Source organism: Rhopalosiphum padi, chromosome 2 (genome assembly GCF_020882245.1).
Source record: "Rhopalosiphum padi isolate XX-2018 chromosome 2, ASM2088224v1, whole genome shotgun sequence".
NCBI classification, from domain to species: Eukaryota; Metazoa; Arthropoda; class Insecta; order Hemiptera; family Aphididae; genus Rhopalosiphum; species Rhopalosiphum padi.
Genome location: NC_083598.1, coordinates 46,440,940 through 46,458,213, shown reverse-complemented (window position 1 = coordinate 46,458,213; position 17,274 = coordinate 46,440,940). Strand labels below are relative to the sequence as shown.

General features: G+C 32.8%; 1 protein-coding gene across 9 annotated transcripts in view; it reads right to left on the bottom strand.

Moving 5' to 3' along the window:
* Window positions 1–17,274, bottom strand: part of LOC132923276 (ephrin type-B receptor 1-B) — a 125,438-nt gene that overhangs the window by 11,910 nt on the left and 96,254 nt on the right. For all 9 annotated transcript variants that reach the window (XM_060987152.1, XM_060987154.1, XM_060987151.1 and 6 more), the window contains 4 exons: window positions 15,364–15,649; window positions 14,173–14,318; window positions 11,034–11,274; window positions 5,786–5,941 (listed from right to left, as the gene is read on the bottom strand). In XM_060987152.1, the coding sequence (XP_060843135.1) occupies window positions 5,786–5,941; window positions 11,034–11,274; window positions 14,173–14,318; window positions 15,364–15,649 (829 nt within the window). The remainder of the gene's footprint in view (window positions 1–5,785; window positions 5,942–11,033; window positions 11,275–14,172; window positions 14,319–15,363; window positions 15,650–17,274) is intronic.

Sequence of the window (17,274 nt, the reverse complement as noted above, 5' to 3'; positions counted from 1 at the left end):
AATGAGAATATAAATATAATAATATAACTAACTGGCTTTGAATATGCGCATGAGCAGTAAATAATATGAGCAGATCGACGTGGACATAATTATCCTTCGCGCATATACACCTATATCCTTTTTACATAAACATATATATACGTACAGATATATTATCATGCATATAATGTATACAGTATAATATATGGTACGCTGTAATAATAATTATAAACAAATACACACAACGGCCGCAGGGTGTTCCGCACCGCTCCCGTATACACACATGATCAAGTGTATCGTAAAATTTCGATTTCGTATTTATATATATAATTACACATCATAAAGTTTTGATTTCGTTCCTTAGAAAAGGTCTAAATATGCCTCTGTGTATACTTGTGTGAGTACACCGAATTCGTTATTTGTTTTAACGGGACGGACACATATATTATAAGACGTTCATCAGGGTATTTGAAGACAAATAAAACAAGACGAGATGGGTACTAAGTTCAGGGTCATCATTTTCTCCTTTTGTCGAGGCCGACTTCACTGTGTAAACACGTCCTCTGTTTAAATATTCACCGATGCTCTCCCTCCGTGTGACTATGTATATATAATATTCACTCTTCGTTTTAGAGTTTCAGACTTAAAAACCTCACTTTTTCTTTCGTCCCTCACCACTATTACAACCACCCACTCACTTATAGAAACAATTATTATTTTTGTATTTCGATTATATAACATAATATTATATTATATTATATTGCCCCGTTATACCGTTATACAATAGTTAGTTAAATGTTTACAAACGAAAACTTACTTTTATTGTAATGTTAAGTAATGTTTTTCTTTTAATCTCCGTAATTTGGTATACGATTAAAATAAAAACCATACATGTATATAGCAATTAACTATTTAAGTTGAATGGCCACCATTGATAATAATATAATAGAAACTAATTTGTTTATTATTATTATTAGTGTGCATTATTGCGAAAGTCCACCGAGTAAAGATATATTTCATTTATCCAATAAAAACCAAATAGTAATAAAAATAAAGAATATATCGCTTTTCGTTTAAATGGAATTTTTTAATTGCAGTGGAAAGAAAAATGAAAACCGTAAAATTTAACGGATATCATATCCACAGCAAACGCATGCAAAACGTCGGGAGCCTACTAGCCAAGTTGCTTATATTTTCATTAAAAAAATAAAATAATAACAGAAAACTCTCGTGAAAGAGCAATGGTGTTGGTGGTAAATGTGCGCGGTTGTAGTTTTAATTATTAAAAACCAAAAAGATTTTAATGAAAATAATTCTTTATAAACAACCGACTGTGACGGCGGCGGCGGCGGCGGCTACGTACTTTTTTGCTCCCTTTGCTGAGTGCGCAATTTCCGGACAATTTATTATGGCTTAACCTCTCGGGATAAAAAACGGGAAACGAAAGAATGAAAGAAATTTCGCTTAAAGTAATCTCGTGCGAAACTACTACGCTCCTCCGCCGACGACCGTTCCCAACCACCTGCACCACAGCACCGCCGCCGTCGAAGTAGTCGCAGTCGCACGATCGTATGAAAAGCGATTGGGATTTATTCGTCAATTGAAATCGGATATAAATAATAATGCGACGACGGATAATAACTTTTACCGACTGTAATATATATAAAACCTATTACGGATGCAAAAAAAAAACTATTATGGAAAAAGCCAAAAGAAATATATATCGCCGCCTCCGTCTCAGCCTTTGACAGATTTAAAAGGTTTTAGCTGCGCGGTCTCGACGCCGAAATGAATTCTGTAGATAGAGGTTTTCGAATGTAGATAAAAAAATATACATAAATACATGTATGTAAATATAGTAAACAGACAGACACACAACCTCACGTTTAATAATGTTTTGTGTCACGGGAGTTTTTTCTTTCTTATTGTTTAGTCCTTTCGTCGGCAGTCTAACTCAATCAAGCACACGTCACACGATAAAAAATTAATTAATAACCCCAAAGAAGAACGAAATCTTCAACCTCATACATCGTATTACGGTGAAATATTCTCGGATTATTGACAAAACATACTATACCAAGCGAATCGGTCTAATTATTATCAAGCTTACGATGATAAGTGAGGTAGGTGTTTTACGTGCCACGACGTTGTCAATGTTCGAGTGTTGAACACTTCACCGGGAATAATAATAAAAAAAAAATACTTACTTTGTCGAACTCAAAACCCGAAAATAATTAGCCAGCAAATCATAATTTTTTAACAACTGAATTTTTGCGCAACCGTGACACACACACACACACACATATATATATATATATATATATGTGTGTGTGTGTGTGTGTATATGTGTGTAATACACGAACACTATAATGTACAACAGTACACGCGGTGTATGTATATGGAGTACCGACTTCCTTGTGCAGAGAAAAAACAGTTCTCTTCACCACACCAGACGTGCTCTCTACACGACAACGATATATTTTCACGTACGTCGCATACACATAATAATAATAATAATAATAATAATAATAAAAAGTAGTGTATACGAAAAGACAAAAAAAAAGAAAGAGAGGTTGGGTCGCTGCCGCCGCCGCTTTGTATACTGCGGCAACAGCATTTTTGAAGAGTTCGTCTGGGTAGGTCGTGCCGAGGCGACTTTTCTCATTATATTCTATATGAAACATAAAAGGATGAACATCCCTTTTTAGGTTTTTTAAGCTTTGTAAATTCAGTACATAATATATATATTATATATGTATATATATACTATATTTTATGTATATGTATAGCACTCATGTATACACGTATATACACGCAGATGTTGTAACATTCATGTTGTATATGTGATTATTATATATCTAAACATATAATGAGTGATCTTACAAAAGTTACGAAAAAAAACACTAGGATAAAATGCCGAATATAACTAATAATGATTTTTATATTAACTGTGAATTTTTTTTGGAAAATTCGATTTTTGATTAAATCAATTAAAAACTGCGCAAAAGAAAAATTTCACAACACGCGTAGTTTTTGTGATCGAGAGAATCTTAGTGATGGATCCTATAAATCAAAATAATATTTATATACATATGCATATTTTCAGTAGAAGTAAAAAAAAACAATGTCGGGTTAAACTAAGCGAGTTTTTCTTTTAGATTTATAATTCCTAAGGGTTTACAAAACGTAGGTACACATATACGACTGAATACAAAAATATTTATATAGGAAAAAAAATACTCGTATCGATCATTGTGACTCTGTATATGTCCGTCGTCGTCGACATTTCCTTGGTCTGACGCACACGCGGGCCCCATTTTTTTCTTATTTCAATTCCAAACGAACGAACTGTTGTATGTACTATAACTATAACCCGCCGCCAGCACGATAAACATCTGCTGATAAGTTAAGTTTTCTACGTCAATCTGCGTAGGGCCTTGTTTACTGTCTTTAGAGATTTATCGTCGGCAGAGCATTACGGTTTCTTCTTACCTCCCTACCCACCATGCACACCTCACACATCCTATCGGCTATCACTCGTATATTATATTCTCCGCCACTGTCGTCGTCATCAGTCGTTCTTCACTAAACGTCGTTCACGGAGATGAGATAAATATCTCAAAAAGAAGTGTAACCCAGAGATCGCAGTATGGGGAAGGGGAGAAACGAACCGATAGAAATTCAGGAATTCGGAAATCTGGTATATAAGTTTTTATTTTAACGGACCAGACTATATATATTTTTTTTTGTCATTCTCATACTCGTTCTTACCCCTCGGAGAAAAAGAATCCGTTATTATATTGTGCTATAGCTACCGCCGCCGATGAACCTTTGGGTTTTGTCAGAAGATAAACATCGGTAGTCGGATGACATGTTTTTGTCCCAACGATACATAACAATAGGATTGGATTTCGCACCAAATTCTTTGACCGAAATTATGTTACGTTATGTATGCGTATATATGCGTGTTATTTACCTATTGGGTTTGCTCAGCCGGATTATTGGTGAATTTTCGGTGTGGTCGTTTGACGACAACAACAACAACGACAACAGTGTTAGGTCCCTATTCCCTCGGTTGTATGTGGACAGTCTCACCTAAATAACTCTACACGAATCGATTTCATGTTTGTATAAAAAAAATATGTTTATATATATATATATATATATGTATATATAATATATATTAACCTCTTAAAGGGAGTTGCAATTGTATTTACAAGCTGATAAGATCATAACATGATTTATAAAAAGATAGAAAATTTCTGTTGTAATTTTTTTTTAAAACTGTCGGTTATATGTAACCCACATACCGGAATAAAAAAGATATTATCATTTAACTGTGTACTTCGAAATAAATGCATAAAAATAAAATGCAAAATATATAGGAACTGTACGCGTATAAAATTTAATTTTTTAACTTTTTAGTAGACACATATTTAGAGATTGCAAATCAAATAACCAAAAAATAAATTTCATAGGCAGTGTTTTTTGTATTTTTTTTTTTTAAATAAAAATATTCAAATCAAAACAAATATTGATGTATACGTGTGTAAATCGAATTAAGATAAGTTGGATTTATATAAATTTCAATTTTAAAATAGAGTCGATTTAAATAAATTGTAATAAATTGTCTAATTATTTCTTACTAAACGGTACAAAGCAATGCGTTTGAAATTTAAAAACGTATAAAATACAAATATTGACATGGCTTGAAACTAGATTTTTTCATGCATTTTTAAATATCTTTACCGTAATAATGATCGCAGATGACGTTTTAGAAATGTTCTCGTTTAGTGTACTTTCGTACTCACAAAATATTCAGTCAATACAAATTGTGTTTTTAAGTTATTATAATATATTAAATGAATTAATTAATTTCCTATTTTTTCAGTCAAATACAATTATTTATAGGTTTCCAAGCAATAGCTTTAGCGATGACATCAAAATTAAAATAATAATAAAAAAAAACAAATACAATTCTCCGATTATAACAGAAGTACAGAAAATGCTGGGTAAAATCTAATCTGTTTAAAATATAAATGAAAATATTTATGTATACATCCATATATTATATTATTACGTTGTATGCATATACATATATATAGAAAAATCCCTATGGGACAAATGCAAATATTATAAAGTTTCGGACGGCAAGTCGTTTACTTTGATGCGGTTCTACGGGTTTATATACATATTATTGCCTGCAGGGGTGGGTGTGATTGAGAGAGGCTTGGCATAAGACGGAGGAAGAGAAGTCACGACGGCGAATGGTTATTATTAATATTGCCGAGTTTCTAAATGGCGGAGATTTAACGGAATTCGCCGGGCTTTTGATATAACTACCGAAATAATAACTGCTGGTGCTGTGACCGCGAGAGATCTTTCGCGACCGCGACTTCAAAGTCGTTTAGAACCCTCACGCGGTTTAATGGAACGTCCTTTTTTCAATTCCAACCGAGAACAAATGACTGAACAAATTTAATTACACATTAAGCTGTACATACTTAAGCTATACATTAAGCTGAACATCACTCGCTAACCACTACCCGCGCGCGTAATTACCAGACGAAAAAATGAGCCGTTGCGCGTCGTAAGAGATTGTCTTCAAAGACAACGCATGTTATACAATTTAAATACAAATATAATAATATCGAATCCACGAGGTCTCTCGCCGGAGATATACGACGACTTTAATCATAATCTCACAATAACAAATTGTAACGTTCAAAAGCACGATGTCGTTTGTGTAATGCATGCCCGTACAATACATAAATATATCGTTATTAAATTAAAATGTAATACTTACGCGTGCACGGTACCGATTTCGGATCCTTGGGCGACCTGTAGTATCCGGTGTTGCACCTGCACTCGGACATCCCCTGGTCGGGCGCTTTGCTGTGTGCCGGACACGGTTGACACTTATCATCCCCGACGCCGTATTTGTATTTGCCCGGAGGACAGACTGAAAAAGAGAAACCACATTAGGAAAACTGAGCCGCTTATATCGTTATCAAAATCGGTTTCGTCGTATAAATAAGTACACATATAAACAGTATACACAATAATAATATTAATATAAACGCGCGTTCGTCCTGCCTGCCACGCCTGCGGTTCATTAAACTCCCGTGCGCGCGCGTTAATTGCTCACTACACACATACATACACACACCATGCATATACGTTTAAGCCCCTATAGTTGTAGTGGTGGTAATAGCTGCCCTGAGGGGAGAGACGGCGAGCGATCTGGAGAGTGTGTATATATACGTATATATACTAGTATATTATAGAAGAATGATAGATGGAGTACACCGTTGTTGGCGTGTATTGGCGTTATATTAATAGAGACAAATTGTTTGTGGATGCGTTACACACATATACGCGTATAACCCGCCGTCCCCTTTTCGATTAAGATTGATACCCCTGAGGATCACCGCTACGATACACACACACACACGCGCGCGCTCACACACAGACACAGACACACACACGCACACACACATATATTATATTCACGCGTGCTTCCGAGATCGTTGTATGAAGTAGACTACTGCTGTGCTAAAATATATACATATATATATACAAAAATAGCGGCGCAGTAGCGAACATTTATCACCCTGTATATTATAATAGCACACGTAGACAACCAGCTCGTGTACAGCGTACATATCCGGCTCGCAGGCCATCGCGTGGTTCGAAATATTAAAGTGCGACCACTATATACTGATATACATCATATATTATTATTTATTAGGTATGTATCTACCGTGTACTACCGGTCACCGATTCGAGACCGCGTGTTGATTTTTAGGAGTTAAGGGTTTTGATTTAAAATATTGAGTCTCATCGTAGTCGACGATACAATATTACTAAGTAATAAGTAGGGCCCGGATTTATATGCTTTTGTATGTTTTTTTCAAACAGTCCAAAAAGTAGCTAGTTTGAATTATAGTCAATAGGTTTTAAATACAAAGTTTTATTTTCCATATTTTTCCATATTTTGCCATTTTTCGACACGTATAGCGTATTTCTGTATTTTAGAATTTTTCTCTGCATATATATGGTTTTTAAATGCGTAATATGTAATATTTTGATTATATTAATTAAATAACGTATTTATAGTTATATTTACAGTCTATACAATTTGATTTTGGTATGTATTTATAAATTAATTAAATTAGTTAAATTTAACTTTTCGTTATTGCTTTTTTAGATTAAAATTATAATATTCGACATCACTATTGAAAATTTATCATAATATAAAATAATTTTATGTAAAGGTATTAAAAATAATTAAATTAATGATTTTTTTTATTATATTTTTTAAGGTTTTTATAGCTTATAAATCCAGGCCCTAGTAATAAGTATGTAATTATTCAGAATCCTGGGGAATAGTGACTTTTATTTTTTTAGAACTTGAATACATTTTTTATCAATTCAAATGCCTACAAAAACATTTAAAAGTTTATTTAAGTCAATTTTCCTATTTTTATTATAAAGTATATTTAAAGAAAAAGTAAACTTATATGATTACTTATATGAACTTATAATATGATTTGTACACATGCAGCCATTTATATACATAACATGCATCTGTTTGAAAGTGATGGCGAATGCGTGAGACGACGAACTAACACTGTAGTATATAATTTGCTAGTTGCTAACAACAGGCGACAACTTATTTTTTAATTTACTTCGTATATACCTATATAAACTACATCGATACATTCAGCGGACGTATTCGATGACCAAAGTTGTGCACACTGCAGAAGTATATATAGGTTTAATTTTACACACAACACCGTAGGTACTTTAGTGTGTTTTATTTTTTGGTAAAACTTATTGCAATGGGGTCTAGATAGTGATTACTGATTAGGTACTCTACTTTATATAAGCATCACGACTCTAATTAATTGAATTCTAAAGCTTCGGAAACCAAAAATTGTATAACCGGTTAAAGTTTCACATTGATATTTACTTGTAACTGGGTAGCGACAAAAACGATAAAAAAAAAATGCTCTATGTAACGCGTTGCAGATTATATATATTTTAAGCGAATATAGAGGATGCCTTACGCAGTATTATCTATAATATAATTTTAATATAATCGTAATTTTCGACAAAGTTTGTCTTAAAAGATTACACAATGCATCGTTAATGATAGAAATAATACAATTAAGATAAAACTTGCAACGATGACAAATTTTAAAGTCTTCTGTTGGAACGTAGAAAATATTGAAGAGAAACAAAAACAGAACACTATTCTTCAACAATTGGAACCGCCGCCAACCGAATCTTTCTTCACATTGTGAATACTTAAGCATATATAATATAATCGTTCTCCAAATAGGATTATGCCGTTAATAATTACAGGCGTTTATTATATTGATCGATCTACCTGCACAACTAATATAACTATGATTTACTTTACTATATTATTATAATTTATTTATCGAGCAGGATGCATAGACCAGTTACCTGTAACGCGGTGCAAAAACGTTTCGATGAGTAGCATTATACGTGTTCTTGCAGGGGAGAGGGATATAAAATATGGCACGTCTTTAAATGTGTTTAATAATAATTTGAGTTCGACATTAAATACGACGTTGACGGTGGGTATTGCATATGATGTTATGTATTACATTTTTAATGTATGATTATATTTTTTTTCTTTACCTTTATTCAATTTGCATTTTATGGAGGTGGTATCCGGATTTATATCGCAGGCAAAAAATAATAATGTTAATGTAGGTCTTGTCTTAAGCTCACACGTATTCGAAGTTTTTCCAGAGTTCGAAGTTTTTAGTTCACATTATGATAGTATTGTATCTATTTACTTGACAACGTATGAACGCATACACCACATGTCATATTTTTTAATCTATTGCGTCGCTTAGACTTTTCACATATATAATATTAATACTTGCTAGTGTACCTGTTATCCTGTGCGTGTGTACATAGTACAATATAAGTTCCGTCTACCTACGCAAAAACGATACACTGCTCGAGATTGACGCACGACGCTGAAGCGATTTCATTGGAATCTCTGGAAAAGACGAATCGCGCAGGGCCCACGCTAGCGCACGACAGCGGTTCGAAATTAATAATAATAACGACAGCCGCAGAACAACTCAACAGGGCAATTATAAAACGCGTTATTATATATTGAAATAATAATAGTAATATATTATGCGCATTGTATTCTATAATAATATTCCGACATTATATATATATGTATATACAATATACTTGAGCATATAAATCGCTTATTAAACAAACACCGACGGCGGCGAACACACTGCGCAAGCACACCGTCCAGCTCGTTCACCGAATCTGCATAAAACGCGGATAACGTCGATGAGAGTAATATAAATAAACGAGTTAATGGGCTTTTTGGCGTATTGTCGGGCGAAGAGTGTACGCCACCACACACACACACACATACATGTATTGCCGGGTATACTAATTAACGTTACCGTTTTTTATATTTATTTATTTTTTTTTTTACTTTAATCGAACCGGATTCTTTTTTCCTGTATATAAATATATAAGCATGTATACAAGCGGAGTCCATCGTCGATAATATGATATTTGTGCGAGAGAAAATACATAACCACTGTATATGCATGTACATAAAGACGGTTTCGTATATACGTATAATAAATAATAACGCTAATAAAAATGCAGTAAACGTTCGGTAGATACTTATGTAGGTATATACATCATATTATAATTTTAAAACTGTATTCGTATATACGTGTATTTTTTTTTTGAAACGATAACCAAAGCAAAAAGTTTAACGCGCGCACAGTCGTAAATCCCTATAGGGTATATATTATAATATTAATACATGGAAATAACCATTGACTATGCTTGTGCACGGCCGAAGGACGATTATTAAAAGTTGGCCAAAGAGGTTTATGAAAAGAATTTCTTTTGAAATAATTATCAGATGGAGAATTTGCGATTACACCTTTGGCGAGCGAGACCAAAAATCGGTTTGTTCAGGTGTATATATATATATATATATATATATATATAAATATTATAGTGGACGCGTCGCGTCCTACCCTGCCACTTCGCTTTAACGGGTAACACGAGATAACATAGTTTCCCCTTATCTCGGCTAATTATCTCAGACTCAGTCTCGCGCGAAAACTTTGCCGGGTTCAAACTACTACACTACTTTCAGACCCCTCCTCTAAACCATCCTGGGACTTGCGACTGCTTGTGTAAATATAGTGCGACAAACGACCTTTGATATAATTTATAATCGCGCCAAACTGAATCCAGCGCTTATTATTATTATTATTATTATTATTGTTAAAGTAAGGCGAAGGAACTCGTCGTTGTCGTTGTCGTTGTTGTTATCGCTATTGCTATAGTCTGTATAATGTCTGAGAAAAGGATCATTTTAATTGGATTTCCGGTCGGCTTTTATACGAGATAACACGTGTACATTGTCTGCTTGAGCGATGAATGATGATACTCTAAAGAGGTTCAATAGACTTTTTAATTAAAAACCATAATTTCTGGGATGAGACAATATCCGTATTTATACAAAATAATTGTATGCTATACACTCTTATAAAATACATAACAGGCAATATTTCACTTAGTTTTTATTTTCATAGTATTTGAAAATTTGACGAGATAGTTTTTGTTATTTTTAATGTAATAATATGAATTAAATATGGATTTTCAAATTATTGACAATGTGAAAATAAGACGAGTATTATCAGAAAAGATAAACCCATTAGACATTACAAATATTAAGGTAAATGGATTAATACAAAAACGATGGATAAGAATGATAAGATAGATAGCGTATTTAAATTATAAATTATACTATCTGTATGAAATACTACTAATACGGCAGGATGAATAAGATTAACAATGTACTTATTAAAAGATTATAAATAATTATGCTTTATTGATGACGTGCATAAAATATCCTCCAAGATTAGTTTAAAAAAATCAAGTTTAATCGCTCGTGTCATGAAAAATATTGTCAATGAATACTTTTTATTTAGATTAAATTTTTGTGTAATACTCACTTATACAAGTTTGTGCTTCTATGTCTGCCTCAAAACCAGCTTTGCATTTGCATCCACCTGACGGTAGATACCACTTTCCGTCTCCTTTGCACAGGTAAGTTGGAGGACCACCTCCTACCACTTCAGCATTATCTACACATTTGCCTGTGGCGTGTTCGATTTGGGTAAGTTCTCTAGCAGTTGGAGTAGCAGAGAAATTTGCAAAGTTTATCACAACTTCTGGGCACACGATGTAATATACCTGCAGGCAAAGTCCAAATGTTAATTTCTAAGTAAAAATGCATAAATATAATATTATACTACATATTTTATACGATATTACTATATATATAAATTATATTAATTATTAAAAGTATAATAATATCTAAACAGCGGCAATTCCATGCATAAAATTAGAATAAATCGTTTTGATTTTTAGTATCAACTAAAAATATATTATATACTTAGGCTGGGTTTTCAGTTAAAATCTACTGCAGTAAGAAAAAAAAAATAAAATCTAGTTAAAAACATTCACAGTATTATTTTTAAGATTTTTTATTATTCCGTCGATCAGCATGGGGTTTTGTATACACGATAAATATATATATATATATATATTCTATATGAAAAAGAAAAAAACATGTCTTCGATGGACCCACGGCTTTAACCCACCCTAAAACGTGCATTCATGGACCTAATAAGTAATATTATTATATCATATTATACCCATTAAACATACACATACTACCTATATATTTGTTAAGTTTTATACGATTAGGTGGTATGCTGTTACATAAAGAGCTATTTTTGTTAAATTACAACTGTAACTCTACTTTTTTGTTTTATTTGTTTCATATTAGTATAGAATCTTTAGCTCTTACTATACAGGAGATGACGGAAATATCATCTCTGGAAAAAAGACGATTTAGGAACGTAATTTAAACTAAATATAACCCGTAATAAGACAATTTTAGACAAAATAAAAACCGAAATGAAATGTTTTTTTACTCATAAAATAAAAAAATAGAAATGTACACTTAAATAGTTTTATATATTATTTCATAAAGTACAAAATATTTTTGTTAAAATAAAATGATACACAAAAGGGTATATAAAAATTATTAAGAATTAGCGAGTCGGTTAGTAAATAATAGTTACATTTAGAACGTCAAGTGTATAATATACGTTGTTAATTTTAGATATTATTACCTATCTACGTCTCCAGGGTGTAATTTTTTTAATATTATTATATATATACACAAATAGTACGAGACAGATATTCGATGCGCATGGTCGATGGCAGATGTTTTATGAAGGTATTTAATTATTATACAATCGTATATGTATAGGAATAATTATATAACAAAACAGTTTAAAGTTATGTATATAAGTAAAGAAACATCTGTTTTTGGAATTCAAAAAATCGTCACTTATAAAAGTTACTTTACTGTATATCATATTATAAAATACATTTAAATGGCATCAAAAAGTTTTTTTTTTATAAACCTTTAGTCGCCAATTACAAAAAAGGAGTTTCATTATGCGAATTAAAAAGTTTTCGGTAATTTGTCTTTCGAGATTTTGGAGTCTCTAGAGATAAAAAGGCTTTTACGCATTAAGAAACTTAATAATTACAGAAACCCTCTGGCTTAAACATAAAATACTCTTTATAGGTATATAGGCTATAAATTATACAGGGAGGGGATCACGGTCGTTTTAATGCATTTCTGTGAACTATACAAAACGAATTTACACACGCACGCACGTAAAGGTATACTGTATACAGTGTATACCTACGTCAACATTTGATCGATCCAGGCACAATTTATTTTATTAAACATTAAACGAGTAAAATCTTTACAAAATTATTATACATTAGCAGCACGGTGCTAGTAATAATAACCGATTATATTCGTTTTTATTTTACGGCATGTGGAGAATTCTGAATTATTTTCTAGAAAAAAATCGAATGACAAAAAATAAAAAACAATCAGCTTTTTAAGCATTATGTTTTTTTCTAGAGTATGGGAGGAATTTATCAAAGTGAACGTAAATTATTGTCTGTTCCGTTTTGTCCAAACACGATGCTTAAGTGACATTTGTAGAAATCCACTAATTTTTTTTTGTCTTACCACTAAGCCGTCGTAAATATCTTAGACAACTTGGACACCATCCCGCGAGTGTATTTAGTTTCTCGAGCTTGGTTTAATGATACATGTACGTTATATTATACACAAACTTAAACCGATCGACCTTCTCGCGCGGCGTTTATTTATATGTAATCACGAATTCATATTTCGATGGATGCTTATGGTGTGATATCTCGTGTCCCGTATAACGACTGTTTCTCCCTCGTAGAATTCCTCAGTGTTTTATTTCTCTCCCGTGTTTTTATTTTATTTATTCAACAACAAAATTTACGACTAGGTCCCCGAGACGTTACCGTATTAACGACAATAACTATAAATTCGCCCACCGGGTCTCTCTGACATAATTATTGCATCGCGTTCTCGTCCATGTTGTTTTTCGCTTTTTTTTTTTAACTCTTTTCTCTCTTTCTTACTCTTCTCCCCTTCTATCACCACTCTACGACGGCGCCGCTGCACGACAACTATATAATATGTACCTACATATATATTAGGTATATTATACACGCATAAACAACGATGAACTGAAATTTTGTTTTTCTATAACGTGACACAATCTAACAGCATAGGATTTACAGGCGTGGGGTATGATTAGCTGGGAATAGAAAAAACGCAAAGTGAACAGAAAAAAAAACAGAAACACGAAAATTAAATTATATTTTATATACGTGCCAAAAATCAGCGATTATGCGCGTGAAATATTATTAAATTTTATAAACAACACAAACACTATTGACGTTCCTAAATGATCTTGTACATTTTAATCAAAACATGCCATGGAGAATAATAACTCTTTGTGCAATACCCGCATTCATCTAATCTTCTAACATCATATACCAGTGATAATATTATTCGAGATCATCAGCAGCAGTTCACATAATTGAAATGAAGAAGAAAAATAAGCGGACAAAGTATGATAGTAAAAAAAAACGACTAGTTTCTTTTATAATATAAACGAACGTGAATACAATTATTATCATATTATTTATTATATACGTGTTATTTCGACTTACCTTGACGGCCATGATGGAAATGCACGCGCCCTGGTCCCTGAAGGCAAAGTACACTCCTTTTTTGGTAACTTTCACGGCTTTTGTCTCAGTATTGATCACCACTTCGTTATTAGCATTGAACCTCCCCTCACCGGCAGCTATCCGACCTGTAACATACAACGTAATCATAAATAAAATATATTTTAAAATTGAATCGTTCGAAAACTGTGTATATTATACTATATAGGTATACCATCTATCTATATAGTAGTTCGGACGCCGGATTTATGTCGATGTATAATATATATATATATAAAGGTTTCGTGCGTTATTACCACCATCGAAACAAGTGTTTCAGGCTAAGATAAAGAGATATAGATCATCAAAGGAATAATATCTAACTAACATCATACCATATAATATAATATATAGTGTTTTTCATCGTCCTAGTGAGATCCTTTGATTAAACGCGTTTCATCACTAAGAATATATATTATGCATAAACCATACTAAAAATATCAAAATGTCTATCGAAACATTATAAAATAAGATGTTCGCGATTTAAAGTATGATTATTTTAATATTGAATCACAAATTTAATAGTATACGTAATACATAATAGACGAATATTATGATTATTGGTCAAAACTAGTAATATATACATAATATTCATAATCATATTTAATGTTATTGAAAGAAATAATACATAGATATATTATTAAAATAATCACCATAACAAATGAAAATGAAAATTGAACAAAATAGTTGATTGAGGTATGTCTTTTAAAATAAAAATAGTTTATAAATTACAATTTTAGTATTAATATTATTGTTAATATTTTTTCTTTTAGTAAAGTACATATGGATAGTCGTATTATAATCATATGTACAAGTACCGACACTTCACGTGAACGTATTGCATAATTACATATAAAGGATTTCCTGTTTCACTGCGATGAATGGTTTCAAATATTTTTTAACTTTTCCTCTCGTATATAATATATATATTATGCTGTTCGAGGTAATTATTTTTGATAATTAATATAAGTACATAAAAAAATCATACTGTTTGAGAGTACTGCGTATTATAATAATCTAAAGTATTGTTTAGGAAACACTAGAAAACTAAACAAAAACACACAATTTATCTTGTAAAATCCGATTCTTCAATAGTTATTTAATAATCAGATGACAATTATTATGGATACTTACCAACAGATTTGTAGCTGTCAGGTTCCCATGGCGGAGGTTCCCTGGTAGCCACGTCAAACTCATAGTAGAGCAAGGAGAAAGTTTCTTTGCACGAAAGCGCATACCCTGGGAACAGCGAACAGTCCCGGATGGTAAATTTGACTTCGATGTAAATGAGATTGGCCAGCCCACGTTCAATGAAAGGCGTCCACACCCAATTATTGACGTTTTGTTTGGTGACATCGCATACGACGTATGATCGCCAGTTGATGCCTTTTTCAAAGTTTATGTAACTCTCTTCAACCCACTGGAAAAGTAGAAAAAATTAATTAAATAAAATATATAAAAAAAAAGTACGAAATATTCATATAACACCGGAATAAATAAAGCATATATATATATAGTTACATTTACGGTATGTATATAGTAGTATAGTTTTGACGATTTCCCTGGGGGTAGAATAATATATGTATATAATCTGTGTATGTGTGTGTGCACGTATATAACAAGGTTCTATTGTCCTGGAAATTTGTCACCACCGCCATCGCCAATTGCGATAGTAAATAAAAACCCCCATTGGGTTAATGATCCGACGACCCTCTGCAACGAGGAGGTGGTAGAGACTTGTGCGAAAACATTCCGAGCACGAAATCCTCTTCTCTTCTCCGACGACCTATCCGGATGAGTCACAGGGATCCACCTTCAAAGGCTTGTGCAAATAGTATATATATACGGGACAAATGCAACGTATTCATTTGCTTTTGAGCACACACACACACACACACACATATTCGAATACACGTACACACTGTGAATCATCCAAAACGTTAGGGTCGTAGCGCGCGCGAAATCTCATCAACTCACCCACCGAGCCCTCTCCTCCGACCTTTATCCCCTATACCTCCCTACATATACCGATTCTACTGTGGCATACTCAGTGTACGTGTCTATGGCGATTCGTCTTGATCGGATTTCGTCAAGCCCGACCCACCAAAATTGTTGCAAGCGCTAAATTTACATAATGCTCGAAGAGAAGAGAGAGAGAGACAAACATACAGAGTGAGAAAAAGGAGAGAGTGAAAGAGAGCAAGCGAGTCACCGTCAGAGAATAAATTACATGAAATCGTGGGATATATAGTATAGACTACGTCGGAGGCGGTGGCAGTGGAAAACGGTCAAAATAAACATTGTAACTATGTTTTGGCTTAACTCCAAAACGATACCGAGTGATGCAAGGCAACCGGTAAACATCGGCTTGCAAAAAATATACACAATAAAAAAGAAAACTGTAAGGTCTTACAGATTTTCCAATGTCATTCTTCGCCGTCGATTAATGCAAACGCGTCAAGTAAATATTTTTTTATGTTAATTACTGACTTAATTTTCTTTGGAATACATTATTGTATAGCAGAGTGGATAATAAGAACCAACAACTCCGACAACGAATACGAAACAGAAAAGTTTTAAAAGTGGTCTCAACGTAAAACTGTTTTATATATTTAACCGTAAACAAATTTGAATAATTTTTTAAGCCACAAAATGTTTTTGAAAAATACCAATGCGGAATGGGTACAAAAATCAACCAGATTTTACACTTAAATGGTACAATGGGTACAATAGGGATGGAAAACGACAATATGAATGTGAGTTAAGCAAAAGCCGGGAAAATTTAGCAGTGAAAAAAAATCTTAAAGGTCAACTGCTGAGAGAAACGATTAATGTGTGCACCCGTTCGAGAGGACTGCACACGATTTCGATATGAAACGATGAATTTTACCCCGTTTCATGAGACTGTAATAGTGTAATATAATAACACGTAACATTATTAAACGCATTCTGTACAACAATGGGCTCGGGTGATGCATGTCTCTGTATATTATATATTATTATTATATACATTATACACAGACGTAGACAGTGTAACTCGGCGGC